Here is a 15,504-nt window from a genome sequence, read left to right as displayed (position 1 = left end):
CGGCTGGGCAGCCCTCTGAAACGAGCCTAGCCAGGACGATTGCGCCAACCGGCACGTGCCCCATGAGCTCACCAGCTCACAAGCCCCTGGGCTCGGGCCTAAAGCAGTCGCCGCGTTGGTGGACTCGCAGCTGCTATGGCTGCGAGACGAGGACTGCCCTGGGACATGGGACATGCAGGTGTCCTCGCTGCGTGCTGCTGTCCCTCTGATGCTGCGGTGTACGGGAAGCGCTATCCTCCAGGTGTGTGCCGGGAACAGTGGGCAAGAGAGGATGACCGGAGCACTCGGGGGGCTCCTGCTCCCCGGCAGCAAGGACCAGCCCTGGTCTCTTTAACAAGGCACGCACAGCAGAGGAGCGGGAGGCGCAAGCCCGGGGCCCTGCAGGGAGGACTACCCGCTGTGCTCGCCAAGGTCCTCCTTTGAGCCTGAGACACACGCATGAGAACCCAGAATGGGTGACCCCTGCCCCACGCTGAGCAGAGGGAAGACACTGGCGATTTCCGGATAAGCCCTTATCCCAGGGGTAGCCACAGAACCTATGTGGCCCTCAGGGAGGCACCGCAGTCCTAGGGCGCCACCTGCAGGTCAGTGCTGAGGGGCTGCGGGGGCAGAGCTGGTGCCGAGCTGGTCTATGAGGACAGGAGGAGGGGAGGTGCCTGCTGAGGGCCCCGGTCATCCCTGAGGTTGTGACCACAGAAGGGGCATGGGGACCCTCTGCATGCATGGGAGAGAGGACAAGTATAGCTCTTCAAATGCCTCCCATGGGGGTCTCAAGGCCCAGGGACCAGTTTTCCCCTGCTCCTGCCTAGTCCCGTATGCCTGAAAGGCTTGGAACAAGTCTATTTAAAATTATCCCAATTTTAAATACTAAGAAGCCACCCCAAATTTCACACCAAGAAGCCACTCAGATCAAAAGGAAAACGAGTTTCATTTCTTTTGCATCAACAGGGTCAAAGAGAGGAATGAAAACATTCATAAAGATGGCTCTGTCTTCCTTGGGGAATCGGACCTCTGACCGGCTGAGCAAGGGCCTCAGGGAGGCCACAGAGGATTAGCTGGAGGAGTGGGCGAGTTCGGCAGGAGCATCACAGAGCGTGTGACAAGGACACTCTCCCTGCCACTCGCTGGGCTGCCGTAGATGGGACAGCCCAGGTGCTGGGTGAGATGAGGCAGGAAGGATAAGGGGTCCTTGTCCTAGAGGGTACGAGGACAGCCTCAGACCCTGGAGGCTGCCTGGAGGTGGTGTCGTGGGCAGGAGAAGCAGGAGAGGTGCTACCGACTGCTGTCTTCCTCCCACTCCCAGCAGGCCCCTCTGCACGGTCACCTCTCAGGTCATCAAGGGAACAGCCAATGAAGAGCCAGTGCACCCTGAGCAGGCCAGGAGTGGGGAGACTTCTGGGAGTAGGGGCAAGGCTCCTGTGGGTTCGGACCCCTCCCCACCTCATCAGTCACGTGTCTCTGGGCAAGGACCAGCCTTCTGCCTGCCTCCTGGACACCTGTGCTCAGCCTGGCACCACCACGCACAGCCCTCATGCTGCCAACGCACACTGGTAAAAGGGACGCGGGGAGTGCGTGGGTGTGTGGAGGGGACTCTGTCACAGCTTCCAGCTGGCAGGGAGCTGAGCCTCCAGGCCTGGCTCCAGTCCCACCTCCTCCATGAATCTGTTACGGGATGTCGCATTCCTCCTCTGGGATCCTGTGGCCAAGGGTCCGAACGGGTCGACACAACCGTGTGTGCTAACGGCCTGTCCGAGCACTCAGAGGACTGGGTGGGTCTGCTGACGCTGCAGGCAAAGGTGGTCAAACCAGGTGGCAGAAGCCCCCTGGTCTGCCTGGCCTGGCAGGGGACAGCCAGATGGAGGAAGGCAGAGACAAGGAGCACCAGCTGTCACCCTACTCCAGCTGCCACCTGGAGACTCTGTATAAGGGCCTGGGTGGAGATTTTCCAGGCCCCTTGGTCCTAAGGTAGAGCAAGGGACAGACAGACAGCCTCTTCGACACAGCGGGGCCGGGTGGGGAGGCCCTTCCAGGTTAACGGGCACCCTGAATGGGACCCCCCACACACCAGGGAGCGCTCCAGGCCAGTCATCCAGCCTGAGCGTCAGGCCCTGACAGTGGACTTCTGTAAGGGGTCGCCTGGAGGCCAAAAGGGAAGAAGACTGGAACTAGCGAGCAGGCGACAGGCCAGCCCTGCTCTTCCTTTCAGAATGTGCTTTTAAAAATCTGCCCACATAAAACCTGCTCGTACTAATTAATATTGTGGCAAGATTATAAATATTTGATTCTCTTACTGTTAATCACGGGAACATTTCGCACGGATGCATCTGGGCCACTCCAGCCTTCCCTTCCTTCTCGGAATCCTGCGGGGGACGCGCACCTGCTAGCCAACTGCGAGTAAACCGCCTGCCTCCGAGCCCCGGCACCCTCTCCTCCTGGGGAGGGCCGCCTGCAAAGGAATGAGAGCTGGCGATGCACAGGGGAAGGACGTGGCTCGGTGACAGGCGGCCGTCCTCCTAGGCGAGAACAGACTCCATGTTTCGAGGTTTCTACGCTCAGGTGTGACCCAGCTCAGACCTCGGACGCCATGGGACTCCCAGACCTGCCCGAATGCCGGGCTCAGGTGCAATGCTGTCCCCGGGAGTGCATGCCCACTCGCCCAGCAGGAGGAGAAGCAGCAGCTCACGGCCGTTTACCCCGTCGGCGGGCTCAGGCTGGGAGAGGCAGAGGGCCGAGATGCACAGCAGTGCCACCAAACCCTGCAGGGGTGCCGACTGTGACCCCCGAGGAGCGCACGGATGTCCTGCCAACTAGAAAATGTGTTTCTGGGGCCAGCAGATGGCGTAATGGCCATGTCACTGGACTCCCACATGGTCGAACACAGTTCGAGTCCCAGACTCAGCAGCTTAAAACTCAGGTGGGCACATGGGTATGCATGTCCAAAATCCAGAGGAGAACGGAGGAGAAGGGATTGCAGCATGGCCACTCCCCCCCTGGGAGGGCAAATTCTCACTTTCTCTACCTCTGTCTACCTCTCTGGTGAACGCACATGCCCTATAGCTAAAATCTCTCTTAAAAAAGAGAAAATACAGGTTTCTGGACCAGTAGATGGCATGGTGATTAAGGCGACTAGATCCCACGGCCAAGTGCAATTCGAGCCCTGGATCCAGTCGTCTGAAAATCACGCCAGGCATCAGGGCATGCATGCCTGCCCAACCCTGTGAGGAGAATGGAAGAGAAGGGACGGTGGCATGGCCACCTCACTGGGGGGTGATTTCTCACTATCTCTTTCTCTCTGTCTCTCGCCAGTGAGTAAACATGCCCTCTAACAATTTTTTTTTAAATGAAAGAATATACATTTTTTCTAAGAACCACAAACTTTGCTAGAATCATTTTGAAAAATATTTCAACTGGACAAAAATCTGCCCTAGTTGGTCCCTGCTGACCAGGGACAGAAACCCACGTCCGCAAGAGCAGGGCTGGCCCTGAGGACACTTGGGCAGATGCCTGAGAGAAGAGATCCTGGAAACCCGGGGCCCCAAGGAGGAGGCAGAGCCATGGGAGGCAGGCGGGCAAGAGGGCATTACGGTGCAGCCAGGGCTCGTGGGCCAGTGCTGAGTGAGCGATGCCAGGCCCCGCGGGAACCTGACACTCAGAGAGTACAAGACAGCCTCGTGGTGCACCGCTCCCTGGCAGGGAAGGCACGGACTGGGAAGGCCTCGGGAGCCTTTGAACCTCCTCGTGACCAAAGGCAGTAGGCAGCGCCCTCTTAACACAAAGGCTGGGGAAAGAATAAGAGCTCCGCTGGCCAGGAGGCCGGTGCCCCATAGCCACCTGGACAGCTGGACGGGAAGGCTGCTCAGACAGAGGATGACAGGGAGGACCCCCGACTTAGCACCCACATGGAGGGGTGTGACCTCGTTACCCTCCCTGCTGCCCACAGGAAAAGCCCCACTCTTTCGGTGCAGCTGTTTTCCCTAGTTCTATCCCCACAAAGTCTCTTTCTCACTCACCCCAGTCACCTCAGTATTTAAATGTTGCCACAGGGACTCTCCAAGCTCATGTCTTTGGCCTCACTATCTCTCATGGGAAATGGCCTTGTATGCCTCTCTGGAAGCCTGCCTCCTCCAGGAAGTCCTCCCAACCTGCCAAATGCCACAGCTTGCTCCCCTCTGCCAGCCCAGAACACTCCTTCATGGTACCAACCACTGTCCCAAGACACCACATAGGAATTCACAGATCCAACCTGGCAGTAAGGACTCGGGGCCCTCACCTTGTCTTTCCCCCGTGCCATGCCGGGCACACAGTAGACAATAAATGCCACGAACCAGCTACAGCTTCAAAAAGGTGGAGAGTGAGAGCAGGGGAACAGAGGCTGTCCTCACAGCCTCCCCAGTGCCCCTGCCCGAGGGAGCCAGCAGGCCGGCCTGACACCACTCAAGTCTCTCCCACACTGAGTCCTGCTCACAGGAACACACGTTCCCACCAGAAACTCACCTGCCCTGGCTGGGAAAGGGAGCCCACAGGGCGGAGAGCAGGCCGGGCCTGTCCGTCAGGGCCCACTGGCAGCCCCCGCCTGTGCAGCCTGGTCGCGGGGGACTGCAGACACGGGGCCCCCCTGAGAGCGTTTCTCCTGGGCACAATCTGCGTTTTCACACTTTTGTCCGTGTAAAGATAATTTGGTATCTCAGAGTCTGTTGCCTTTGTTATTTTTTTAAAGCAAGAAAGAGCAAAGCAATGGAAACACAGGACCGAGCCACCTGCCGGGTGGGCGGCGGGCGGCAGGGAGAGGCCACCGCTGCCTCTGCATCCGGCCGGAACTGGGAGGACGGGCCGTGGGCAGAAGCCGAGCACATCAAACACACACTCTTCAGACCACAGGACCAGCGGACACGAGACGCTCCTGGTCGCAGGGGAAGCAGCGGCCGGACTGAGGGCCGAGCATGCGGTCCGTGCTGTCCCTGAAGCGAGCCGTGACAGGTGCAAGCAGAAAGACAAAGCCTGGAGAACAGAGTGTGGGAGGGTTAGGGCAGCACGGGCAATGCTGGAGGCAGCGTGGGGCGGAGAGGCGAGGATGGGCACAGACAGCACACGACACACACGGTGACGGCATGGTGGGTGAGGATGGATGGCCACTGGCACCCCGGGCTCCCCGGGCAGGCCCCCATCCTACCTGGGAGTCAGGGCAGCCTGCTCACACAGCAGTGGGGACAGCGGGCACCACCTGCCACTGTGCACAGCAGGCTCCAAGGCCCCCTCGGCTGACCCCACAGTTTAGGCTAAGCTTCATCTCCTCGGGAAGGCCTCCTGCCCCACCAGGAGCCCAGGCCAGGTGCTGGCTTTGGTCACACCCCAACCCACCGCTGTGTAACTGCCGACTCACACCTGCCTCTCTGCTGAGCGCCTGCTGCAGGGACTAGGGCTGTCCCTGCACCTGGACAGGCACCGCCACCAGCCAGCCAAAGAACCCTACAGAAGGCTCAGCCCCAGACTGACCAGGGGCAAGGTCTTTACCTCTGAGTCCCTCCTTGGCTGTGGCATTCTCAGGTGACATGCAGCATGAAAGCAGAGGTGAGGGTCTTACTCGGCCCAGCAGAGCCTCTGCTGACACAGCCCACGAGCCGGCTGAGTCAGGCCAAGTGCCGGACCAGCCCGTATTAGCCCTGCTCCCTGGACCCCACTGACACGCAGCGAGGACGAGGACACACAGACGCGCTCTGCCGGGTCAGCTGGCACTGGGGCTTCCCAGTGTTAGCCTCGCCCTGGCCCTGAGGGGAGACAGAGCCCCAACCAGTGGACAGCCTTACCCAAGCATCTGCCCGCCTGGCTCGGCTTCCGCTCAGGGAACAAGAACATAGTGAGCCCTGCACGGTGGCTGTGAGGACAGAGACACTACTGCCGGGCAGGCTCCCGCCCTGGGCCAGCACAGCACTGCAGGGTGGGGCCCAGGTACTCACGCATGCCCACACACACACACACACACACACACACACACACCACTGAGGGGGGAGTAGGGCGTCCGTCCAGAACTCCTGATGCTCTGTGTGAGCGAGCGTGATGGCAGTCACCCGGGACCCCGTGCAGGTCACACATGCTGTCACAGCACACTGTCTTCTGGCCAGGAAGCTTGAAGACCAGCCTGCGACTTGGCTGTTCCCCTCTGGTGCTCTCTCTCGGCCTAGCCAAAGAGCCCCTCCTCAGGTCTGCAGGGGAGCCCTCCCAGCAACCCCGAGAAGGGCTGGCTTGGACACCTGGCTGTGACGCCGCCTCAGAGAAGCCAGAGGGACTGGTTTTGAAGGAGCGTCAGCATCATGGTGGGCTGGCTGCAGGAACTTCCCACACAGCTGCAACACTCGAGGGGCGGGGCAGGCGGGCAGAGGGACCGGAAGCGGCCCGTGCCCGGGCCGAGCCACCTACCTGCACCCGGGGCTGTGCTCCAGCTGGTGCACCACATCGGGACCGACCCGGCTGATTTCCAGCCTGAATCAGAGTGCACTGATGGTGGCGGGCGGCTCTAACATGGGGTCACCCGGCCACCTGCAAGGGAAGTCCTGATGCCTCCCTCTCCCCCTGTGGCACGTTAACTAGGCCGTGACAGGCTCCGTGGGGTGGCAGACCAGGCCCCTGACAGCCCCACGCCTGGCCCACACACGGCTGCTGCTTCCGAGGACACTGCCTGGCCCTCTCATGAGGCCACAGCACCTGGGGTGCACACAGAAGTGGCCCGGGAGCCCAGGCCCCACCCCTGCGCAGTGCTGCCTGTTGCTGTCGCAGCTCCGCTGAGGACCTGAGAACTGCATCTCGGAGGGCTATGACACGCACGCCCTCCGTTCCCCCGTCCTATGGCTGAGGAGACCGAGGCTCAGGAGTGCAGCCCTTGTCCACAGGTGCTGAGCCCCAGGCCTGCTCTGTCCGGTCTGGCCTCACCGACCAGCCTCCTTGCAGCAGGATGGCTCCCCTGTGGGGCCTTCCTCAAGCTGAGTGGCAAGTGTGGGCCATGGCTCTCCTCCCAGGGTCGGTCAGGAAGCAGGAGGACGGGTGGGTGGTGTGGCCCTGAGGCCACCAGCAGACCTGACAGCAATCTGCTGCTCCCACCTGGGCCTGCACCTTTCCCTAGGGACTAGTGCAGCTGCTGAAAGGGCCACACATGCCTCATCGGACCACGGCTATTGAGGGCCGTCCTCACATGGCGACACTGCTGCTCCGAGGGGAGACGCTGTGTGGCCCGGCCTGGGCAGAGCACACAACACGGCCACTGCGTGCCTTCCCTGTGCACCAAGGCTACAGCTGGGCAGAGGTGGGCCATGGGACCCCAGTGGCTCCACTGCATTGACAGAAATCACTTTGACAAAAATGTTTTTACAAGTATTCCAAAATATGCCATTGAAATGACACGAGCTTATTTGTTGGTTTTTTTTTTTTTTTGGAGAGGTTTTTGCTATAGGGTGCGTGCGCTCGCCAAACAGACAGAGAGAGACAGAGAGACAGAAAGCGAGAAATCACCCCCCAGGGGGGATGGTCACGCTGCAATCCCTTCTCCTCCATTCTCCTCTCGGGATCTTGGGCATGCCCGCACACGCGCCCGGCATGAGTTTTAACCCACCGGGTCCGGGACGCGAACCGTGGTCAACTACGTGGGAGTCCAGCAACATAGCCATTACGGAACTGCTGGTTCCCGACACGAGCTTATTTGTATGGCCCTCTCTTCAGACTTCTAGAGCAGCAAGTGACTATTACGTTGGTGCCCAGGGCCACCCTGAGCACCCTGCCTGGCTCCCCCACAGCTCCAGGCACACGCAGGGGCCAGCATGGGACAGCCGCACCTCCTCCTGAGCCAGGCCCGCCTCCCCGCTCCCTGCTCTGCAGGCATGCCCAGCTCTGCGGACCAGATAGCCAGGCTTGGTGGCATCTGTACCAGGGCTCGAGGGAGCCTGCAGGCCTGGGGAGGGAGGCTGCTGCTCCCACCTCTGGGGTGCACGAGCGGGGCCACGAAGCATGTGGACGCCCTGAAGGCAGCCGTCTCTCCGGGAAACGATGGCATGGTGCAATCCCACAGGAAGAACCTGGCGGAAGCTAATCCCCAGGGCAGGGATTTGCTGCTAATGTGTTTTCTCACTGTCTCAAGAGTAACAGGCTGGGGACAGGGCGGTCTCGGTGCATTTCAGTTAGGCAGGTGGCGAGCGAGGACCTCCCTGGGAGTGTGTGCAGAAGTGAAGGAGCAGGAGTGGAAGAGTCAGCCCCTCCCGTCTCTGCCCAGCACTCTGGGACCTACAGGGAGGTGCCAAGGCTGGACGGGGACAGTGACTCAACCCCGTTGGGAGGTGTCGGAGGCACACGGCACACACACTCAGACCCTCAGCCTCTCTCTCAACACGCAGGTCGCAGGTCCAAAGCCAGGAGGGGGCGGGCAAGTCTCCTGTCCTCTCAGCTCACCGAATTCCAAGCCCAGAGCAGCCGAGCGCTGGCCGCCCCTCAGACTCCCCAGTGCCCCCCTGAACCCAGCCCTGCCCGCACGGCTCAGGAAGCTGAGGCAGAGGCCAGTGCACAGGGCAGGCCCAGCTCCTTCCGTCCGCCCTACGCTGGGCCTCAAATTCAAGGCTGCCACGGCGCACCAGAGGGCCCGTCTTGCCATGAGGAGCCACTTGGTATAAGGCACAGATCTGGGGACGATCCCACCCACCTAGGGACGTCCCAGCACTCCAGGGAAGGCAGAGCAAGGCCTGATTCCCCACAGCCCAGATGAGATGAGCGACATGCGGGTGAGGACCCAGGTCTCTGTCAGCACTGCCACAAGCAGGGCTCCTCTGTGATGGCCGTCCACGTCCACCCACTTGGCTTCTCCCGGCAAGCACCTTGCTACCAGCCTGCCCCTGGGCCCCTGGGAGGGTAAGGACAGGAAGATACTGAGCTGCAGGCCAGCATGCAAGCCTCCGGGTGTTAGTAAGGAATGAGGCTGAACAGTCGCCACCTGTCCCCGCCCACATGGGACAGCCTCGCACCCCGTCCCAGGTGAGCCCCATCCAGACCACTGGATTCCCAGGAGTGGCAGACTGAGCACTAGTCACTGCCTTCCCATGGCTGACGACGTGGGCATCGCGGAGCTGACTACGCCACGAGCCACTCCGGGTGGCCCACGGTCTCCTAACTGCCCCTCAAAGTAGACGCCAGCGCCCCCATTTTGCGGGTGGGAAAATGCAGGCTCAGAGTGGCTGGGCACCTAGGCCCGGCCTGGCCCTCCCCGGCTCCCAGATGGGCGGGCTGGCAGGTGGCGACCCTGAGCATGTCTTGGAAGCACGAGAATCACCGTGAGGCCATGAGATTAATGAGCAGCCGCAACATTGCCCGTGTCACCCAGACCCAGCACCCCCCTCACCGAAACAAAGCGACAAAACAAAGTCGCCGAGCACCCTCCCCGTGATTGGCGTGCCGCCCTGGGCTGGCAGGAGGGAGAACAGGGACTGTACCGTCCGGCGTCGCCTGCTGGTGGGGTTTTTTACATTTGACGTAATCGTGGTCAATCGGAGTGGCTGTGTAAGGTGGGGATGTCAGACCTGGGCCAGAGGAGGAGGGGAGGGAGGCTCCGGGGCCCGGCAGTGTCCCAGCTGAAGAGTGGGAGTCCTCATCCACCAGGCAGGCCTTCTCCCTGTGAAGACAGAGTTGGAGCCAGGGTCAGGTCTCCTGTTCTACCGAAACGGACTTGTGCCGATGCGGGCCAGGTCCTTAGGTCGGGGCACCTCCAGTGGCACCCAGCCCACTTTGCTGGTGTTTCAGAGCCTGAGAGGAAGTGCCCCACAGAGCCCAGGGGGTTCAGCTTCTAACTGCACACTGCCCAGTCTTCCTGGCCGACACCGCCAGCGTCTGTGGCCTTGGGCTCTGGGAGGCCCTTAGGGGAAGTGACCAGCCTCTCTCAGAAGCAGCTCGGCAGCTCCAGCTCGATCAGTACCTCCGTGTGACGGTCTGACACATGGTCACACAGAAACACACCAGATTTACTGCACCTCACAACACAGCCCAAGGACGTGTGCTACAGCACGGCTAAGCCCGGGAGTGGGCGACACGCGTGTCAGGCAGACGGGTCCATGAAACACAGCAACACATCTGTGAGCTACCGCAGCTGTGAGGAAGCACGGGCTGAGCGGGTGCAATCTCCGAGGACTGAGTCCCACACCCACCACCAGTGGAGAAAGGCAAACTCTAGAACAGCACTTCAGTCTGCGCTGCCAGAGAGTACAGAGACAGCGGGAGAGAAGGGGAAGGCACCCGCAGGGGGTACGGTCACACCACGCTCTTTTCCCTCCATTTCTCTAACCTGTCTAGCTTTTGGACATGCACACACATGTGCCTGACGTTTCTCAAGCTGCCAGGGCCAGGATTCAAACTGTGGCTGTCCATGTGGGATCCCGCTCCCTTAACTAGTAAGCTATAAGGCTAGACTGTGGAATAGCACGTCAATAGTTCATTTTTATATTTTTAAATTTTATTTATTTATTTATGTATTTATTTATTTATTTTTAGAGAGGTTTTTGCTACAGGGTGCATGCACTCGCCAGACAGAGAGAGACAGACAGAAAGCGAGAAATCACCCCCCAGGGAGGATGGCCACGTCGCAATCCCTTCTCCTCCAGTCTCCTCTTGGGATCTTGGGCACGCATGCACACGCGCCCGGCATGAGTTGAAGCCACCGGGTCCGGGACTCAAACCGCGGTCGACTACATGGGAGTCCAGAGACATAGCCATTACACCAACCACTGGTCCCAATAGTTTATGTTTATAACATAAGCGGTCAGGACTGGCTGAGAAGAGGGGTGGATCACAGTGTGAACACCTCGTTGGGACTGTTGTCTTGTCTGTTTCTCAGAAGAAATACACAAGCCCTAATTTAAAAAGAAGAAAGAAACCTGCCAGTGTACGTGTACACAGAAATGTGTGTCTAAATGCACGAAAAGTGATTTGAGAATGAAACTGTCAAGAGTCGCCCCCTCTGGGCAGGAGGGGAAATGTCATATCTTAATCTATGTCTACACACTGCCTGCATTGTCTGTACCTACAATGTACTCATCTATTATTTGTATAATTAAACAAATTTAAAACACAATGAAAGGCAGCTTCTCTGTACGGGGGGGGGTCCTTCGTGACTACAAAGTACAGACCTGTAACTCATGCACACACTGTGCCCACTGGGTGACCTGCAATGTGCTCCCATCAGCTGAGGGACACTGCAGGGAGCCGGGCTCTGCTCCCCGGCATGGGTGAGGGTGCACAACAGGGTGCGGGGCTGTCTGGTGTTCATGATGCCGGCACGTGCCCTCTCAGAGCTCCAGAGAGAGGGTGAGCTGAGCTGAAGCAACAGGGTGTGGACACCAGAGGGAAAGAAGTCTGGGCCCCAGATGCCTCACAGCCAGGGGGAGACTAGCGGTCAGTCCTGGCCCACCAAAGGGACTGCACCTGGGCTCCAGCTTCCTCGGGCTCTGGCACTGCAAGAGGAGCCTGTGCCAGGGCAGGCAGGTGGTGTGGTGGTTAGGGTGCTGGACTCCCACATGGCTGACTGTGATTCGAATCCCAGACCTGGCAGCTTGCTTTCTCACTTTCCCCCTCTCTATTTCTCTTTCTCTGGCAAGCTCATGTGACCTATAGCAAATTTTAAAATAACAATAATAAATAAAACTAAGTAAGTCATTCCTTAAAATAAAAAAAGAAAGAAAGAAAGACGAGTCCATGCCTCTCACAGCCATCGCTGCTTCTTGGGAGAATGGACACAGACCAGACCCTCAGAGGTTCCTCACCCTTGGGAGGCCCTGGCAAGGGACCGAGGGGCAAGAATCTACAAAAGGAAAACCAGTTTCTGCCCAGAAGAGAGCTGTGCCCCCACAGAGAGGCAGGAAGGGCAGCAGTTTCTCCCCAGGACTTGCTGTGGAAAGCAGGGAGGCACCAGCGTGAGGGAACTGGGGACCACGCACTCTCCTTCTCAGAGTCAACACAAACACCTTGGCCCAGCAACTAGGAGTTTTCAAACAGGCCCCAGAGCCTGCCTGTTGGTTTGCTCAGGAGCAACCTTGGAACACTATGCACAGTCAATGAGCCATCTGGGGCACAAAAGGGACAGGCCCCTAGGGTCACAGCAAGCATGCCACTCACTTTTCTGAAGCTTTGGGGGTGTTCTTCTCCTCGCCCCTGGCAAAGGGTCCTTCTGCCGCCTCCTTCATAAAGTTGACCAGGACCTCTGCACCGACCCCAGAATCGGGCTTCCCCAGGAGCTTGAGGATGGATGCGTGGAGCCGGAAGTACACCTAGGAGAACAACACCTCTGGCGTGAGCAGCCTTCCCGGCTGCCATGGCTCATTCCACAGCCATCCTGCCACACCGGGAACGGTCCCTGACTGGGGCAAGAGGCCTCACACACTGCCTGTTCGCCTTAGCTCTTAACCAGGCAGACTCACTCATTCCAAACATGGTGTGGAGATTAAAGTGGACACCAACTTTCAGCGTTGCAGCATCGACGTTCACCCAGGAGCCCAGGTACGTGGTGCTGGGGATGACAGTAATGGCTGCTCTGCTCTGCTCACTGGGTGCCACCTCCCACCATGGCGTCCCCGCCCTCTTGTGCCCCTCTCCTGGCACCCACAGAAGGAGAGCCCACCTCCATCTCCCTGCTGGATTTTGTACCGCAGCCCTCTGCCCGTGCGTGAGGCGGGTGAGCGAGGCGGCGCCCTGCATTTGTCAGGCCCTGTGCCATCCTCCACCTCCGACATGCCGCAGGTTGTAAGCAGGCGGGGTAAGCAGCCGAGGCCCCTCATCTGCCAAAGCCCAGGGCCGGTTCAACCACAGTCTGTCCTGTCTCTGGCCCCCGTGGAAAGGCCACACCACGCGGTGGGCTCCTCCACGGGCAGCCCAGCCTGACCTGACCGTCCTACCAGGTGTGAGGGTAACGGGGCTCCCGCCTGCTGCTCCCCCGTGGAGGGTACAATGGGAGCCAGGTCCTGACTAATGGCCTCGCTCGCCCAGAGGCAGTTGTCTTCCAGGTGAACCGCCTGCCAGTCCAGTGGGCCGCCTCTCAGGAGCATCCTGAACAGAGGGGGCTCACAGCCAGGATCCCCCCACCTCCAGCACTCCTGTGGAAGCCAGAGAAGCCAGCCCAGTCACTCCAGGCCAAGCCCGCCGAGGGGCCAAACTTGGGGTCAGTGTGATCAGCTGGCGACGTACACCCAGCGGTGGGTACGGTGACTTGAAGGCAGGCTCAACAGCAGAGGGGAACTGTCACCAGGGCAGGACTAAACCCTTCAGAGAAATGTCTTTTCTTTTTTTTTCCTCTTTTGCCAGAGAGTGTGTGGACTTGCTGAAGACAGACAGACAGAGACGGAGGGGAAAAGCAGGCAGCATTCCCTGTGGGGGATGGTACCACAATCCCTTCGCCTCCATGGCTCCCTCCTTTAGGATTTGGGCATGTGGACACATGCCGGGTGTGTTTTTCAAGCTGCTGGGTCCAGGACTCAAACCATATAGTCTGTCATGTGGAATCCAGCTGTCTTAATCACCAGGCCACAGGCTGGTCTGAGAACTGCCATCTTTAACACACAACAGACAGGTGTAGTGGCTACTCAAACTTACAAGGCTACATCAGCTATGCCGAACGGAACACCCTGAACATTAGCTCTGCGGCCTCCGAGCCGTGCAGGGTGTCTCAGGAGGGTGGTGCACATGCTGAGGCCATCACCCTGTCTGCTCCTTGATTCTATCAGACAGCACCAGAGACCAAAGGGGAACAAAAAACCATGGAGGAAAAACAGAGCTGCCATGGTCTTGCCCAGGGCCGGACCCCTCCTGCTGCGCACAGGCTCGGCCCTGCCCAGGGGCCTGCGACAGCCCTGGGCTCCACGGGGTCTGGCCTAGCTCCCGTCCACTGACAGTGATGGTGCAATTCACACCAACTGTCTGGGCCTCGGGCTTCTCATCCATCAAGTGGAGTTGCTCCAAAACACGTGGCCCTGGGTGGACAGCATGAAAGGACAGTGTTGGGAAGGACAGACTCTGGGGCTGCGAGTGTAAAACAGCTAGAAACTCAGCACACATCGCTTTAAGAGAGTAAATACTTTAAAACGAGACGTTTTCGTTTGCTCACAAGCTTAGCAAACATTACAAACCAGGTCCTAGCACGGCTGAGGGAGAACACACACACACTCACCAACCAGTCCAACCTTTCGGGACTAGATGCCGGGGATCAACGCGGCACCTGACCAGGCAAGTCCACCTTCAGACCTCGGCCCCGGGAAACGCGCAGGAGGGGCGCACTGACACAAGCGCGGGGACGCACACTGCCTGTGTCACGGCAGGAGTGGGGGCGGCCGGCCCCACTGAGACAGGGTGCAGAGAGCAAAGGCCCAAATGACAGGGCACCGGACCGGGCACGAGGACGCCCGTTACACCTACCACCTCTCGTCCGACGGAAAGGCAAGCTGCAAAACCCTTAGAAAACGTGACCGCGTGTCTCTACGTGAGCAGGGCACTCTGGACACACAGGGCATACCCACACTGGGGAAGGGCACTAGGAACACTGGAGGTTTAGTATTTTTGGACACTTCCGAGTTGTTTTAATCTGATTTTTTTTTAAACCAAAAAAAAAAAAAAAAAAAAAAAAAAGAGTATGTGTTAATTTTATAATAATAATAAAAAAAACACACAAAGGCAGACAAAGGGATACACTAGAGCAGATTCCGCCTGAACTCGAGGAAGCTTGCCACGTGTGGGCTGGCAGGGTGGCCAGCAGGCTTACAGAGGGCCATGCTGACAGGTGCAGGCCTTCGGGGCGCTGAGACCCGGCTGGGCCCCGTCCATGTCCTTTCTGCTGTGGCCACGGGGCCTCCTCCAGGACTGCTATGAGCAGCAGCGAGAGACCACGTGGGGCTGAGCAGCAGCGAGGAGACCCCAAAGTCAGGGTCAACAGAGCAGGCTGCTCCCTGCTCGGCCCCGCTAAGCTGGAAGTACAGGCCCAGTCTGGGGCCCTGGCGGGTCGGCCTGTCTCACTTGCGCCCCAGCACGTCGGCGCCTGCCCCTCCTGCCAGGCTGCAGGTGAGCGCCTCGGGGCCCGGGGCATGCTGCACTGCACTGTCGCCATCGAGGCCAGGCTCAGACCTGTGTGTGCTCACAGGAGAGAGGGTTTCTGCTGAGACGTAAGAACGAAATGCTCGCCCTCCCAGAAAGGATGGGAGGACCCTCAGCGACAGGAAAGGCTGCTTTAATGTAACTGCACGCGGCGGTCGGACACAGACATTTCCAGCAGTCGGAGAGGAGTCACTGGGACCGTGTGCCCCCTCCCCAGGGGGACGGAGGGCCCACCCCTTCCCTGCCCTGCTCCCCCGCCCTGGGCCAGCACGGGGTCACCTCCAGGGCCTCCATGGCCAGCTCGGGGGGGTTGTGGTAGTGGATCTTCTTGGGGTAGCGGGCCGCCTCCTCGTGCAGGTAGTGGCCGGCCTGCCGGGAGTGGCGCAGGGACACGGGGGGGGAGCGGCGTGG

At 59.5% G+C, this 15,504-nt stretch overlaps 1 protein-coding gene across 1 annotated transcript in view; it reads right to left on the bottom strand.

Annotated features, from left to right (window-relative positions):
- Positions 1-15,504, bottom strand: part of LOC102493296 (calcineurin-binding protein cabin-1) — a 100,871-nt gene that overhangs the window by 17,552 nt on the left and 67,815 nt on the right. The window contains exons 25-34 of the mRNA XM_006157182.3: positions 15,365-15,462; positions 15,016-15,123; positions 14,230-14,345; positions 13,900-13,979; positions 12,133-12,284; positions 9,462-9,640; positions 4,882-4,998; positions 4,495-4,582; positions 4,271-4,334; positions 579-629 (exon numbers count right to left, since the gene is read on the bottom strand). Coding sequence (XP_006157244.1) covers positions 579-629; positions 4,271-4,334; positions 4,495-4,582; positions 4,882-4,998; positions 9,462-9,640; positions 12,133-12,284; positions 13,900-13,979; positions 14,230-14,345; positions 15,016-15,123; positions 15,365-15,462 — 1,053 coding nt within the window. The remainder of the gene's footprint in view (positions 1-578; positions 630-4,270; positions 4,335-4,494; positions 4,583-4,881; positions 4,999-9,461; positions 9,641-12,132; positions 12,285-13,899; positions 13,980-14,229; positions 14,346-15,015; positions 15,124-15,364; positions 15,463-15,504) is intronic.

The sequence above is a fragment of the Tupaia chinensis genome, unplaced genomic scaffold (assembly GCF_000334495.1).
Source record: "Tupaia chinensis unplaced genomic scaffold, TupChi_1.0 Scaffold000531_1, whole genome shotgun sequence".
Lineage (NCBI taxonomy): Eukaryota > Metazoa > Chordata > Mammalia > Scandentia > Tupaiidae > Tupaia > Tupaia belangeri.
Note: the sequence above shows the minus strand (reverse complement) of the source record. Positions and strands in the feature narration are given on the sequence as shown.